The sequence below is a fragment of the Pelodiscus sinensis genome, chromosome 1 (genome assembly GCF_049634645.1).
Source record: "Pelodiscus sinensis isolate JC-2024 chromosome 1, ASM4963464v1, whole genome shotgun sequence".
Classification (NCBI taxonomy): domain Eukaryota; kingdom Metazoa; phylum Chordata; order Testudines; family Trionychidae; genus Pelodiscus; species Pelodiscus sinensis.
Window position 1 is genome coordinate 326,771,707 of NC_134711.1, and position 13,428 is coordinate 326,785,134.

A 13,428-nucleotide genomic window follows, 5' to 3' on the forward strand; every position below is an offset into this window, starting at 1 on the left:
TCCTGAGTGTGGGGGAGGTTAGAGGCTGGTCGCTCTACTGGTCACTGGCTGTCCACCTGCTCTCTGGTGCTGCCCTACTGGTCATTTGTTTCACCTCTCCACTGCCACCCTGCTGGTAGCTCATCATGCTGCCACTTCTCTGCTGGTTGCTTGTTTTTGTTTGCTGCTGAGCCAGTTCAACAATGCATTCAATGTACTTAAAGCACTAAAATGGTATTACTCCCTCCCTGAAATCTCCCTGCATCGTTCAGTGTGACATCCCTTCTCAGGCGACTGCTGTTTTGGTGGTAGGCCACCTCTGCCTTCTGGAACCACATTTCTGAGTCTTGGGCACATCTGTCTCTTGTAGGCCCCACTCAGGGCATTTGCTGTGGTTTAGAGTGGATCTCAGCCAGTGTAAAACAGGAGGGTTTAGTGGGCATCAGAAGGCAGCACAGGAAACCATCTGGGCCCCAAGGCACAGTATATCTAAGGCCTTCCTCTATCCAGGTAGGCTCTGGCTTCTCTGCCCAGTGCGGCAGACCCATCTGCCCTGCTAAGGCATCCAATATCCCTGCCCTCAACAGCTGCTTCCCTGTCTTCCATCCTATGTAAACAGGTCACTGGGATCCTCTCTCCTCTGCCCTTTGTAGAAGATGTCGCAAATATATAACAGTAGTTGCAACAGTGAGCTGTATGTTCATAACACAACCATAAGAACCTCCTAAGAATGGTCATACTAGGTCAGACCAAAGGTCCATCGAGCTCAGTATCCTGTCTGCTGACAGTGGCTGATACCAGATGCCTGGGGAGGGGAGGTCGCAATAGGTAATCTTCATGTAATCCCTCTCCTGTCACCCACCTCCAAAGAAACAGGCTAGGGATACTATTCCTATCCATCCTAGCTAATAGCCATTGATGGACCTAACCTCCATGAATCTATCTAGCTTTTTTTTAAGCTTGTTAAAGTTCTAGCCTTCACCACATCCTCTGGCAAGGAGTTCCACAGGTTGACTGAGCTGAGTAAAGAAAAACTTCCTTTGGTTTGTTCTAAACCTGCTGCCTATTAATTTCATTTGGTGACCCCTATTTTTTTTTATTGTGGGAATAAGTAAATAACTTTTTCTTACTCACTTTTCCCACATGATTTTATAGACCTCTGTCATATCCCCACCTTAGTCTCCTCTTTTCTAAGCTGAGAAGTCCAAGTCTTTTTAATCTCTCTTCATATGGAACCCGTTCCAAATCCCTCATCGTTTTTGTTGCCCTTTTCTGAATCTTTTCCAATGCCAATATAACCAATATTGGATTCATGCTGGGTTACTACATCATGTTTAAGTCCACCCAACCTGATCCATGGATAAAACTCCTCACAGCAGGAGGCACTTGGTTCTGGATTCGAAAGGAGACAGTCTGTGAGGAAGTGGGGATTGTATTTGCTGTGTTATGATGCATGTGAGTTCTGTCCTGCAGACTACTGTATTTTCCGGCGTATAAGGTGACTGGGCGTATAAGACGACCCCTTAATTTTCCAGTTAAAACATAGGTTTTGGCCTATACTTGCTGTATAAGACTACCCCCCCTTCCGAGGCAATGTCCCTGTGCTGATACTGTATGTACCGCACTGAGCCAATCCCGGCAAGCGGTGTATTCTATTAATGCATACAAAGCCTGCTCGGATTGGCAAAGGTTGTAATAGCCCGCCTCTCTGACTCAGCCAATCCGAGCAGGCTTTGTATGCATTAATAGATGACACCGCTTGCCGGGATTGGCTCAGCGCAGTACATACAGTATCAGCACAGGGACGTTCTGTATGTAGCCGAAGCTACAGTACTGTATTAGGGCACATCCAGCGGGCTAAAAGGTAATAATAGGGACGTTCTGTATGTAGCCGAAGCTACGGTATGTTTATACCCGGCGTATAAGACGACCCCTGATTTTTGGGGGATGTTTTTTAGTATAAAAAGTCGTCTTATATGCTAGAAAATACAGTATGTGGCTACATCTAGACTGGCATGATTTTCCGCAAATGCTTTTAACGGAAAAGTTTTCCGTTAAAAGCATTTGCGGGAAAGGTCATCTAGATTTCCCCGAACGGGAACAGCATAGCGTTTCCACAAGGAGCACTGATTTCAGACAGTAGGAAGTCAGTGTTCTTGCGGAAATTCAAGTGGCCTGTGTAGACAGTTGGCAAGTTTTTTTGCAAAAGCAGTTGCTTTTGCAGAAAAACTTGCCAGTCTAGATGCAGCCTCTGTGTGTGCATGCACGCCTCAGTTTCCCTGGGCACTGTACTGATATACAAATGGTGATGGGAGTTTTGGTCTGATCTCCTGTATCACATAGGCCACAGAATTTGACTCAGCTCCCCTGGCATTAAGGCCAATTACTCATATTTTCCAGGAAGGCAGCTAAGTCTTGATTTGAAGACATCAAGCTCTGGGGAATGCACCAAGCCTCCCTTGGTTGACTGGTGTGATGGTAAAGTGCCTCCTTATTCAAAATTTGAGCCTTATTTCTAATTTGAATTTATCCCAGCTCAGCTTCCAGCCCTTGCTCTGCTAGATGGATTGTCTCCTGAAGCAAATATTTTCATGCTTTTATCAAATCACCTGTGTTTCCTAAGCTAACCAGGTGGTGCTCTTTAAGTCTTTCACTGATAGAGACGTGTCTCCAATTGGCACATCATCTGCATGGCTCTGATCTGTCTCTAATTTTTTACCATTCCTGTTAAATATAGACACTGGAAGTGGATGCAGTAGCTAAAAATCATCTCCCTGCTGTGATTCATACACCTCAAGGTCCCCACGTGCTTTACCACGGCAGCGGATGGGAAGCTCGTGTCGAGTTTTCGGTCACACGGACATACGTCCTTTCCAGTCACTGCTTTCCCAGATACAATTCTCCATGCTGTGAACATAAGAACAGCCCCACTGGTGAGACCAAATGTCCATCTAGCCCAGTGTCCTGTCTGCTGACAGAGGCCTATACCAGGTGCCCCAGAGGGAGTGAACGGAACAGGGAGTCATCAATCGATCCCTCTCCTCTCATCCATTTCCAGCCTCTGACAAACAGAAGCTAGGGACACCATTCCTACCCATCCTGGTAAATAAGTATTGATGGACCTAGCCACCGTGAATGTACCTAGTTCTTTTTTGAATCCTGTTAAAGTCCTGGTCTGCACAACATCCTCTAGCAAGGAGTTCCACAGGTTGGCTGTGCGCAGTGTGAAGAAAAACGTCCTGGTTCTTTTTTAACCTGCAGCCTAATAATTTCATAATTTTTGTGTTATGGAAACAAGTAAATAACTTTTCCTTATTCACTTTCTCCATACCTGTCATGATTGTATAGACCTCTATCGTATCCCCCCTTAGCCACCCCTTTTCTAAGCTGAAAAGTCCCAGTCTTTTAAACTCGATATACCTATGGCCCTGGGGCTGTTTCGGGGTCAGGGTGGGAATTGGAGGCACTGATTTCTCCTGTGCAGTCCCAGGCAGGCTCACTCTCTGCAGCACCAGGAGAACAGGCCTCGGCGCTGGGATCTGGAGCCCTCCTGAGTGGTGAAATCTAGCAGGGAGCTGTAGGAGATTGTTGCTTTACAGACGCTGAGATGAGGCCCGCGGGAGGGGACACTAAGTGCAAAGGAAGCTCTGCTGGGGAGAGCTGGCTGGGTGGCTTTTGGAGGAGGGAGCCCGAGTTGGGCCTAGGTTTGGAGGTACCTGCGACCCACAGGATCACCCTGAGCACCCGCTCCCGGATCTCTCTGGTCCTCACCCCATACACAATGGGGTTGAGCATGGGCGGGAAGAGGAGGTAAAGGTTGGCCAGGATGATGTGGATGTGGGGAGCCACGCGGTGGCCGAAGCGGTGGGTGAAGAAGGAGAAGAGGGCGGGGCTGTAGGAGATCAGGATGACACAGACGTGGGAGCTGCAGGTCCCAAACGCCTTGAGCCGGGCTTGCCGGGACGAGAGGCGCAGGACGGCCCGGACAATCAGAACATAGGACAGGCCAATGAACAGCAGGTCCCCTCCGATGACCAGCAAGGCGGCGCTAAGGCCATAGGCCTGATTCACGCTCGTGTCTCCACAAGCCAGCTTCACCACCGCCATGTGCTCGCAGTACGTGTGCGGGATGACGCTGGTCCGGCAGAAGGACAGCCTCTTCACCAGAAAGGGGCAGGGGCTCATGAGCAGAGTCCCCCGGGCCACGGCGGCCACGCACAACTTGGCGACCAGCGGGCTGGTGAAGACGGCGCTGTACCGCAAGGGAGCACAGATGGCCACGTAGCGATCCAGGGCCATGGCCAGCAGCACGGCCGACTCCATCATGGAAAGGGAGTGAATGAAGAACATCTGGGCCAGGCAGGCCCCGGCGTCGATCTCCCGGGCCTGAAACCAGAAGATGCAGAGCAGTTTGGGCAGGGTGCAGGTGGTGGCGCCCAGGTCGATGGCGGCCAGCATGCAGAGGAAGTAGCACATGGGCCGGTGCAGGGCCGGCTCCGTGGCCACGACGAGGAGAATGGTGCAGTTCCCGATGATGATCACCACGTACATGGTGCACACGGGCACTGAGATCCAGAGGTGAGCGGCTTCCAACCCGGGGATGCCCAGCAGCTGGAACGTGGCTGGGTTCGAAGGAGTCAGGTTGGCGGCAGCCATGACAGGCTTCTGGGGCCTAGTGGTGCTGACCGGAGCTCACATGGCCTGCGAACAACGGCACGATGAGCCAGGGAAGGGAGGCCCAGTGAGGTTGATTCAACCATGGACTGAAACAGGGATGGGGAACCTAAGGACCGGGCAGCGGCATAGCGAGAGGGTGGGGGGGCAGTTGCCCCCGGGCACCAAGCTAGGGGGCTGCCAATTTAGTCCTTCTTCGTTCCCCCTGTCATTCCTCAGCTCGCCTGCTCCTCCTCCGCCGGCTGGTAGGGCTGCCAGGTGTCCGGTTTTGAACCGGACAGTCCAGTATTGGAGCTTTCTGTCCGGGAAACAAATTGAGAACATAGAAATGAGACAATGGAAATGCCCGGTATTTTCTAACTCAGATGTCATGTCGATCGTGATGTCGTGTCAAGTGTGTCCGGTATGTTTGTTGCAACCATCTGGCAACCCAACTGGCTGGAGCCTCCTCTCTGCCTCTCCATCCCCAGCCTGACCCTCCTCCATCTCCACTGGCGGGTTAGTGCGTGCGGGGGCCCGGCCCCATACTGGAGGGATTGAGAGAAGACGCGGTACAAGCTTCCCCCACCTCCTCCTAGAGTGGGGCTGAGCCGTGTGCCAGGTTCGGGGCCCTGCTGCGTGGTAGTGGCCAGGGTGGGGGGCACAAATTTTGCTTTTGTCCCCGGGTATATAACACCCTCAATATGCCTCTGGGCATGGGGGCTGGATGCGGCCCCCAGCTTGCACAGATCCGGCCCCCAAGACTCAGGGTTCCTGCCCAGCACTGGGGAGCCCGCATTGGTGCCCTAATCCTCTTCCCCCTGCCCTGCCATGGGGCAGCAACCAGGGCCGACTTATCCAGTAGGCACAGTGCGTAGGGCCCACGATACTTTTAGGGGCCCACAAAAATGTTTTAATTTCTTTTAAAATCAGAAGACAAAAAATGAACTTTTAGGGTCAAAGAAAATGTTTTAATTTTTTTCTCACATCAGGAACTTTGAGGGCCCACGAAAATCTATTACATTTTGCCTAAAACAGAAAAAAAAAAAGTGGAAGTATGTAAAATTATATCAAAAATAATTTTTAATATTGATATTAGTATGTTGGGAGAGTTCCACGAAGGCAAAAGTGCCTAGGGCCCACGAAAGTCATAAGGCCACCCTGGCCGCAACACACAGAATCGACCAGCCTGGGCCCCACTAGGCTCTGAGGTGCGGGGGGAACGTGGGGAGCGTCTGTCTCCTTCTTAGTCAGGGGCCACGTCAGTGAGGGTTGCGGGGGGGAGGGGGGGTGTTTTTTGGTGCTTCTCACTTGTGTGCAGCTCCCGGCCGATTTTTCGGTGAGGCAGTGGCCCCTGAACCAGAAACGTTTCCCCACCCTTGGACTAAAATATAGCCAGGGGGATGCTGGAGAAACCTCTAGGGCAGACCCGCCTTAGACTCATTCCCAAGCAGGGCTCTGTGCCCTGTGAACAGTGCCTGGGGCGTGCTCATAACAGTCCTGCTCATCCCCCAGCACTGGGGTTTGGGCTGGTGCTGGACTTGCTGGTACCAGGCTTCCTAGCTGGGTCAGCATTTGGGGGGGAGGAGGTTGCTGGGGCGAGGGGGCATGTTCTCGGATGACCTGAGTTCAGCTTCCCCTCAGCTTCCCTGCCCCCTCCTTGGCTCACTCTGCTCTTAACCCCATTACCCCTACTGGCTGAGGGAGGCAGCCGCTCCCTTCTCCCCCTGCCCCGCTTCTCCTCCTACCTGTGCTGAGTTCAAGCAGCTCCACCCGGCTTCTGCCCAAGGAAGCAGCTCCTGCCATTAAAGAGAAAATCAGAACTTAAGGGTCGACTATACCACATGCTTCAAGCTGAACAAATGTCCAAAGCTGTTTGCATGGCCCCTGCTGCAGAAAGCATAAGAACGACCATACCGAGTAAGACGGTAGGTCCATCAAGCCAGTGTCTCGTCTGCCAACAGTGGCCAATGCCAGGTGCCCCAGAGGGAATGAACAGAACAGGGAGCCATCCAGTGATCACTTCCCTACTGCCCATTCCCAGCTCCTGACAAACAGAGGCGAGGGACACCATCCCTGCCCATCTTTGCTAATAGCCATGGATGGACCTCACCTCCAGGAAGTCTCAGAGGGGTTTCCGTGTTAGTCTGTAACTTTAAAAACGAGTAGTCCCGTGGCACCTCAGAGGCTAACAAAGATATAGGATCATGAGCTTTCCACTTCTTCAGATGAGTTGGAGTGGAAGTACAGAATCCAAGATACATATATGTATATTAGCAGGGCTCGACATATCTGTTTATCTACTTGTCCATGGTGAATAGATTTCAGCCGGTCGCCCCATTCACCGGCAATGCGTGCATGCTCAGTGCGGGGCTGGCGAGTGGATTTCACTGTGGTTTGTCAAGCCCTGTATATTAGCACAAACAGTTGGGTCCTGGATAATGAAGTTGATTGAGAAGGCTGGATTTGTCCCACTCATAGCTATTGATGAGAAATGTGAATGTCAAAGGCATAGGAAACTGGATTTATAGTGTGTTAATATCTTTAATTTATCTTGAACCAGTTATATTCCTGGTCTTCACAACATCCTCTGGCAAGGAGTTCCACAGATTAACTGTGTGCTATGTGAAGAAAAACTTCCTTTTGTTTGTTTTAAACCTGCTGACTTGGTGACCCCTAGGCTGTGTCTACATTGGCACCCTTTTCTGGAAAAGGGATGCTAATGAGACACTTCGGAATTGCAAATGCCCCGGGGATTTAAATTTTCCCTGCGGCATTTGCATGAACATGGCTGCCACTTTTTTCCGGCTTGGGCCCGCTTAGGTCTTTGTAACCAGGCCCTGCCCCTTAGCACATTGCCTGGGAGCCGGAGCTGCAGGAGGCCTTCTACCTGCTTCTATTTAAAGGGCTTGCGCTTCCCCATGCCTGTCAGGCACCGTGTTCCTGGCAGCCTCCTCCCTGCTTCCTCTTCCCTCTGCCAGCCAGTCCCACTCCCTCCAATCCCCTCCCGGCCAGCCCTGCTTCCAGTCGGCTGGTCCCCCCCCACTCCAAACTCCCCCTGCCAGCCCCACTCCTCCTGACCCCCTACCAGCCAGCCCTACTTCCAGCCGGCTGGTCCCCCTCCCACCTCCCTGATCCCCCCCGCCAGCTCCGCTCCCCTCACAGGCCGGTCACCCCTCTCCCCTGCCGATCTGAGATCAAGTATGTCTGGTATTTTTTTTTAAACCATCTGGTAACCCTATCTATTGAGTATCTTCATCAGTGATTTTGATGAAGTCATAGAGGGTGCATTTCTAACGTTTGCAGATGATTCCAAGGTGAGAGGGGTTGCAAGTGCTTTGGAGGATAGAACTAATATTAAAAATGATCTGGACAAACTGGAGAAGTAGTCTGGGATAAATTGGATGAAAGTAAAGACAAACACAAAGGACTCCACTTAGGAAGAAACAATCAGTTCACATATGCAAAATTGGAAATGACTGTCAACAGTGACATGCATCTGATGAAGTGGGTCATTGCCCACGAAAGCTTATGCTCCAATAAGTTGGTTAGTCTATAAGGTGCCATGGGATTTCTTGTTGTTTATGCAGATTCAGACTAACACAGCTACCCCTCTGATACTTGTCAAGGAAGGAGTATTGTGGAAAGAGTTCTGGGCTTACAGTGGACCACAGGTTAAATGAGTCCACAGTGTATGATGGGAACATCATTCTGGGATATATTTGCAAGAGTCTTGTAAGCAAGACGTGAGAAGGAATTCTTCTTTTCTACTCCAAGAAATTCTTCCTCTCTACTGGAGCACTGTGTCCAGTTCTGGGTGCTGTGTTTGAGGAAAGAGGTGGAGAAACTGGAAAAAGGCCAGAGAAGCACAACAAAAATGATTAAAGATCTAGAAAACATGAGCTATGAAGAAAGACTGTAAAAAAAAGACTTTGTTTTAAGTCTGGCAACAAGACGGATGAGAGGAAACATGATAGAAGTTGCCAAGTGCATAAAAAATTGTTACAAGGAGGAGGGAAAAAAATTGTTCTTGCTAACCTCCGAGGATAGGACAAGAAGCAATGGGCTTCAATTATAGGGAAAGCAATTTAGGATCAACATTGGGAAAAGCTTCCAGTCAGGGTGATTAAGCACGGGAACAAAATCCTTTGTGGGATCTCTATCGCTGGAGATATTTAAGAGCAGGTGAGACAGACACCTGGCAGGGATGATCTTGGTGGTACTTTGGTCCTGCCGGGAGGGCAGGGGACTTGGCTAGAAGATCTCCCGAGGTCCCTTCCAGTCGTGTGATTGTGTGTGCTGTGTGCATCATGGGGTTCAGTGTTTAACAACCTGGGGTGCGGAGACTGCCCTGCTCAAATGCAGCAGCTCTGCCGGGGCTCTCAGAAGACGGCTCTTACAGCTGCACCGGCCATAGGGCCATAGGGTGCAGCTTCTGGAAGGTGCCTGGAGGGGGGTCTGCAGGAGGCACATGAGCACCAGGAAAAAAGCTAGTACGGAGGTGCAGATCAACCGCCTGTTCTCAGCTGCAGGTCTCTCCCTGTATCCAGTACCAGGAAAGAGGAGTCCCGTCCCCCACCCTGCGGCAAGTCCCTCCTCATCCCTCTTCAGCTGCCCCTGACACATGCTGGTGTGTGGCGCATGGGGGCTAATTCCCCGGCTGTTGCCCTGGATGGACTTTCTGTCCCCATTAATCAGTTGAATTCTGATGACTGTATTTGTGCCACCCGCTGACTCTAAAGGGGTGCCATGGTGGAAGTGAGAGACTAGTCATGCCTGGGATGCGGTCAGGTTTCCATTTCCACATAAGGCAGAGCTGAGAATGACTGACGTGTCTGGTTCGTCTCAACAAACAGGGAAACATGCGTCAGAGGATGTCACTCTGGGCCATCCAACTGACATAAGAACAAAACATAAGAACGTAAGAAGGGCCACACTGGGTCAGACTAAAGGTCCATCTAGCCCAATATCCTGTCTTCTGACAGTGGCCAGCACCAGGTACCCCAGAGGGAGTGAACACAACAGGTAATCATCTAGTGATCGCCTGTCATCCACTCCCAACATCTGACAAACAAAGACTAGGGACACCATTCCTACCCACCCTGGCTAATTAGTATTGATGAACCTAACCTCCATGAATCTATCTAGTTCTTTTTTGAACCCTGGTCTTCACAACATCCTCTGGCAAGGAGTTCTACAGGTTGGCTGTGCGCTGCATGAAAAAAAACTTCCTTTTTTTTTGTTTTTAGCCTACCACCTATTAATTTCATTTGGTCACCCCTAGTTCGTATGTTATGGGAACAAGTAAATAACTTTTCCTTATTCACTTTCTCCATACCTGTCATGATTTTATAGACCTCTATCCTATCCCCCCTTAGGCTCCTCTTTTGTAAGGTGAAAAGTCCAAGTCTTTTTAATCTCTCCTCATATGGCACCTGTTCCAAACTCCTCCTCATTTTTGTTGCTCTTTTCTGAACCAATATGCCAAGATATTGAGATGAAGGCTATGTCTAGACTGCAAGCCTCTTTCGAAAGAGAGCGTCTAGACTGCACGCGGAACTTTCGAAAGAGCAAGCCGCTTTTTCGAAAGAAAGCACCCAGTGAGTCTGGATGCTCTCTTTCGAAGAAGCCCTATTTACATTCAAGAACGCCTTCTTTCGAAAGAAGCACTTTCGAAAGAAGGCGTTCTTCCTCGTGAAATGAGGTTTACCGCCGTCGAAAGAAAAGCCGCGTTCTTTCGATTTAATTTCGAAAGAACGCGGCTGCAGTCTAGACGCAGGTGAAGTTTTTTCGGAAAAAGGCTACTTTTCCCGAAAAAACCCCTGAGTCTGGACGCAGGCGAAGTGACCACATCTGTACACAGTATTCAAAATGTGGGCATAACATGGATTAATATAGCGGCAAAAAGATATTCTCTGTCTTATCCTCTATCCCTTTTTTAACGTTTCCTTACTTTCCTGACCCATTCTCTCCTGCCCCCTGTAGCAGCACTGAAAAAACTTACCCCAGCCTGAGTTTCAGGACACTCTGGGCCCCACTGGCCGAGATGGATCTAACCTAAATGCAAATGCTAAGGAGGGAAGTTTTTTTTTTTTAAACAGAGCTCAAAGCAGGCATCTGGGAGGAATAGGATGAAACCAGAGAAGAGAACACTTTAGGCTGAAATTCAGGAGACGTTCTGGTAAATGGGACTGACAAACTCTGGGATTATCTCCCTCGAGAAGTGTCCAAATAGCATAGGGTCATTTCAACTCATCTGGTCAATGCACTAAGATACATAATAGGGACCAGTCCTGTACCTGCCTAAAGAGATGGGAATAAATGGATCTTTTCTCTCTCTCTCTTATGAATGGGAAACTGCCCTCCAATGCAAGATTCCCTGTCCGGACACTGCAACAGAGACACAAAAAATCCACAACCTCAGTAAATGAAACACAAGTCACGTAACCAAGTACAAAAGACTCACCAGGCTCTGAAGCAGCAGCAGGGAACAGAAGGTTGTTTGTGGGGTGACAGCAGCTTTTCTCATAGAAGAAACCCTCTCTACACATCTCCCTGCTGCTTGGCTCTGGTAGCAGAGACATTTATACCTGCTGTGGGAAACCTCTATGGAACATCCTTACCAGCTGAGGTCTCCTCCCTCCCCCACCCCAGCGATGAACCCTTCCTCTTGAGATCAGCTTCAGAACTTGGGGAATTACGGGGAGCTCTGTTTTTGGGTCCAGGCAGGGGGCTCTGGTGTCTGTGTGGATCTCATGGGGCACACACGGCCGCACGGCAGACCCAGTGCAGATTTACAAAGGGAGGAAAAGACAATGCTTGGATGCTAAAGCTGGACAAATATAGGACGGAATAAGGTGGAATTTTTAAAGAAGAAGGATAATTAACCATCAGAAAAAAAATTTATCTGACAATTGAAGTCTTGAGAAAAATACCGAATAGAGAGAAACTCAAATCAACACTTGTGTATCTACACAAAGGAATCTCAAGTAGGGGTAAGGAGGTTAAGATCATGAGAGTGTCCATACTGGGTCAGACCAAGGTCGATCTAGCCCAGTATCTTGACTTCCAACTGCAGCCAATGCCAGGTGCCCCAGAGGGAGTGAACAGAACAGGCAATCAAGTGATCCCTCTCCTGTCATCCATTTCCAGCTTCTAGCAATCAGAAACTAGGGACACCATTCCTACCCATCCTCATTAATACACATTGATGGACCTAACCTCCGTGAATGTATCTAGTTCTTTTTTTAACCGTGTTAAAGTGCTGGTCTTCACAACATCCTCTGGCAAGGAGTTCCACAGGTTCGCTGTGCACTGCATGAGGAAAAATTTCCTTTTGTTTGTATTAAATCTTCTATTAATTTCATTTGGTGACCTCTAATTTGTGTGGTATGGGAACAAGTAAATACGTTTTCCTTATTCATTTTCTCCGTAGTTGTCATAATTTTATGGACTTCTAACATATTCCCCCTTAGGCTATGTCTACACTATGGGACTTTATTGGAAAAAGGCATGCAAATTGTGCTCCACAATTTGCGTACCTTTTTCTGATATTGTTTTTGGAAGAGACCTTTATGAAATTGGGCCTGTCTCCACTGGGCCAAATTTTGGAAAAAAATCCTCTTTCAGAAGAGCCCTTCTTCCTCGTGGGAGGAGGAAGACAGGGCTTCAGAGAGAATGCGTCTCCTCTTCCGCAAAAAAAAAGCGAAAGAGCAGACCCATTCCCGGAACGCGGCAGATTTTTTCTGGGATACCTCCGGTATCCTGGAAACCCCCAGTAATCTACTCTAGACATAGCCTTAGTCTCCTTTTTTCTTAGCTGAAAAGTCCCAGTCTTTTATACTCTGGTCGTACTTTCGTTTATTTGGCACGGGTGCCATTACCACTTGGGATATTGGTTCCTGGTCCAATGTCAACAATTCAAGTAGGCTGTTCATAAATTGGGAAGGATTCAGTCACTGGAATTTTACTCCCTGAAAAACCTGCATTATAGTGAGAGACTCCAGGAGCCTGATATTGTTAGCTTAACAACGAGAAAGTGAAGGGGTGATTTGATCACAGTCTGTAAGTATCCACATGCAGAGAAAGAATATGTCCCATCGAGTGGTCCTGGGCAAGAAAGTCCAAATGTCTCCTTGCTACCTAGCAGACACTTAGATGTAAAAATCCTGAAGGGGGAAGGAAGGTCCTGCTGCAAGAAAGGAACAGCGTGAATGTTACTTATCCTCCGTTCATTAATTAATGAGCGGGCCAGGTCATATGGCCAGTGCTGCCCTCTGCTGGTAGAAATTGGAATGATGGCACTGTGTGACAAAGCCACTGTATGGCTAATAGATGATCAGAATGGCGATTCTCCATTATTTAATATGGGCCAGGCACTCTCCACACTTACACAGCACATAGTCCCTGCCTGAAGAAACTCAGAATCAAACACGAGAAACGGGCAAAGGCTTACCTAAGTTTGCAGGAAGAAAGATTTTCATAGCATCGAACCTCCATCTGCCTTACTGCAATGAAATTGATTATGTCTTGTCCTTAGTTGGGATTGGTCCTGCCTTGGGTAGGGGGCTGGACTTGATGACCTCCTGAGGTCTCTTCCAGCCCTAGGATTCTATGGTTCTATGATTCTATCCCAGAGGACTAGGAGAACAGGTAATCACTGTCATCATAGAACACTAGAACTGGAAGGGACCTTGAGAGGTCATCAAGTCCAGTCCCCTACCCTCATGGCAGGACTAAGATGGACCAAGCTGTCCTCCTACCAACTTTTAGATGTTGGGAGACTCACCATGTCCC

The 13,428-nt window shown here is 49.1% G+C and overlaps 1 protein-coding gene across 1 annotated transcript; it reads right to left on the bottom strand.

Annotated features, from left to right (window-relative positions):
- Positions 1–3,543: 3,543 nt before the first annotated feature.
- On the bottom strand, positions 3,544–4,644 carry LOC102447369 (olfactory receptor 52P1-like). Its single transcript, XM_014572101.2, has one exon. It carries the CDS (start codon positions 4,633–4,635, stop codon positions 3,544–3,546), a length of 1,092 nt encoding a protein of 363 aa, XP_014427587.2. The 5' UTR covers positions 4,636–4,644.
- Positions 4,645–13,428: the final 8,784 nt, after the last annotated feature.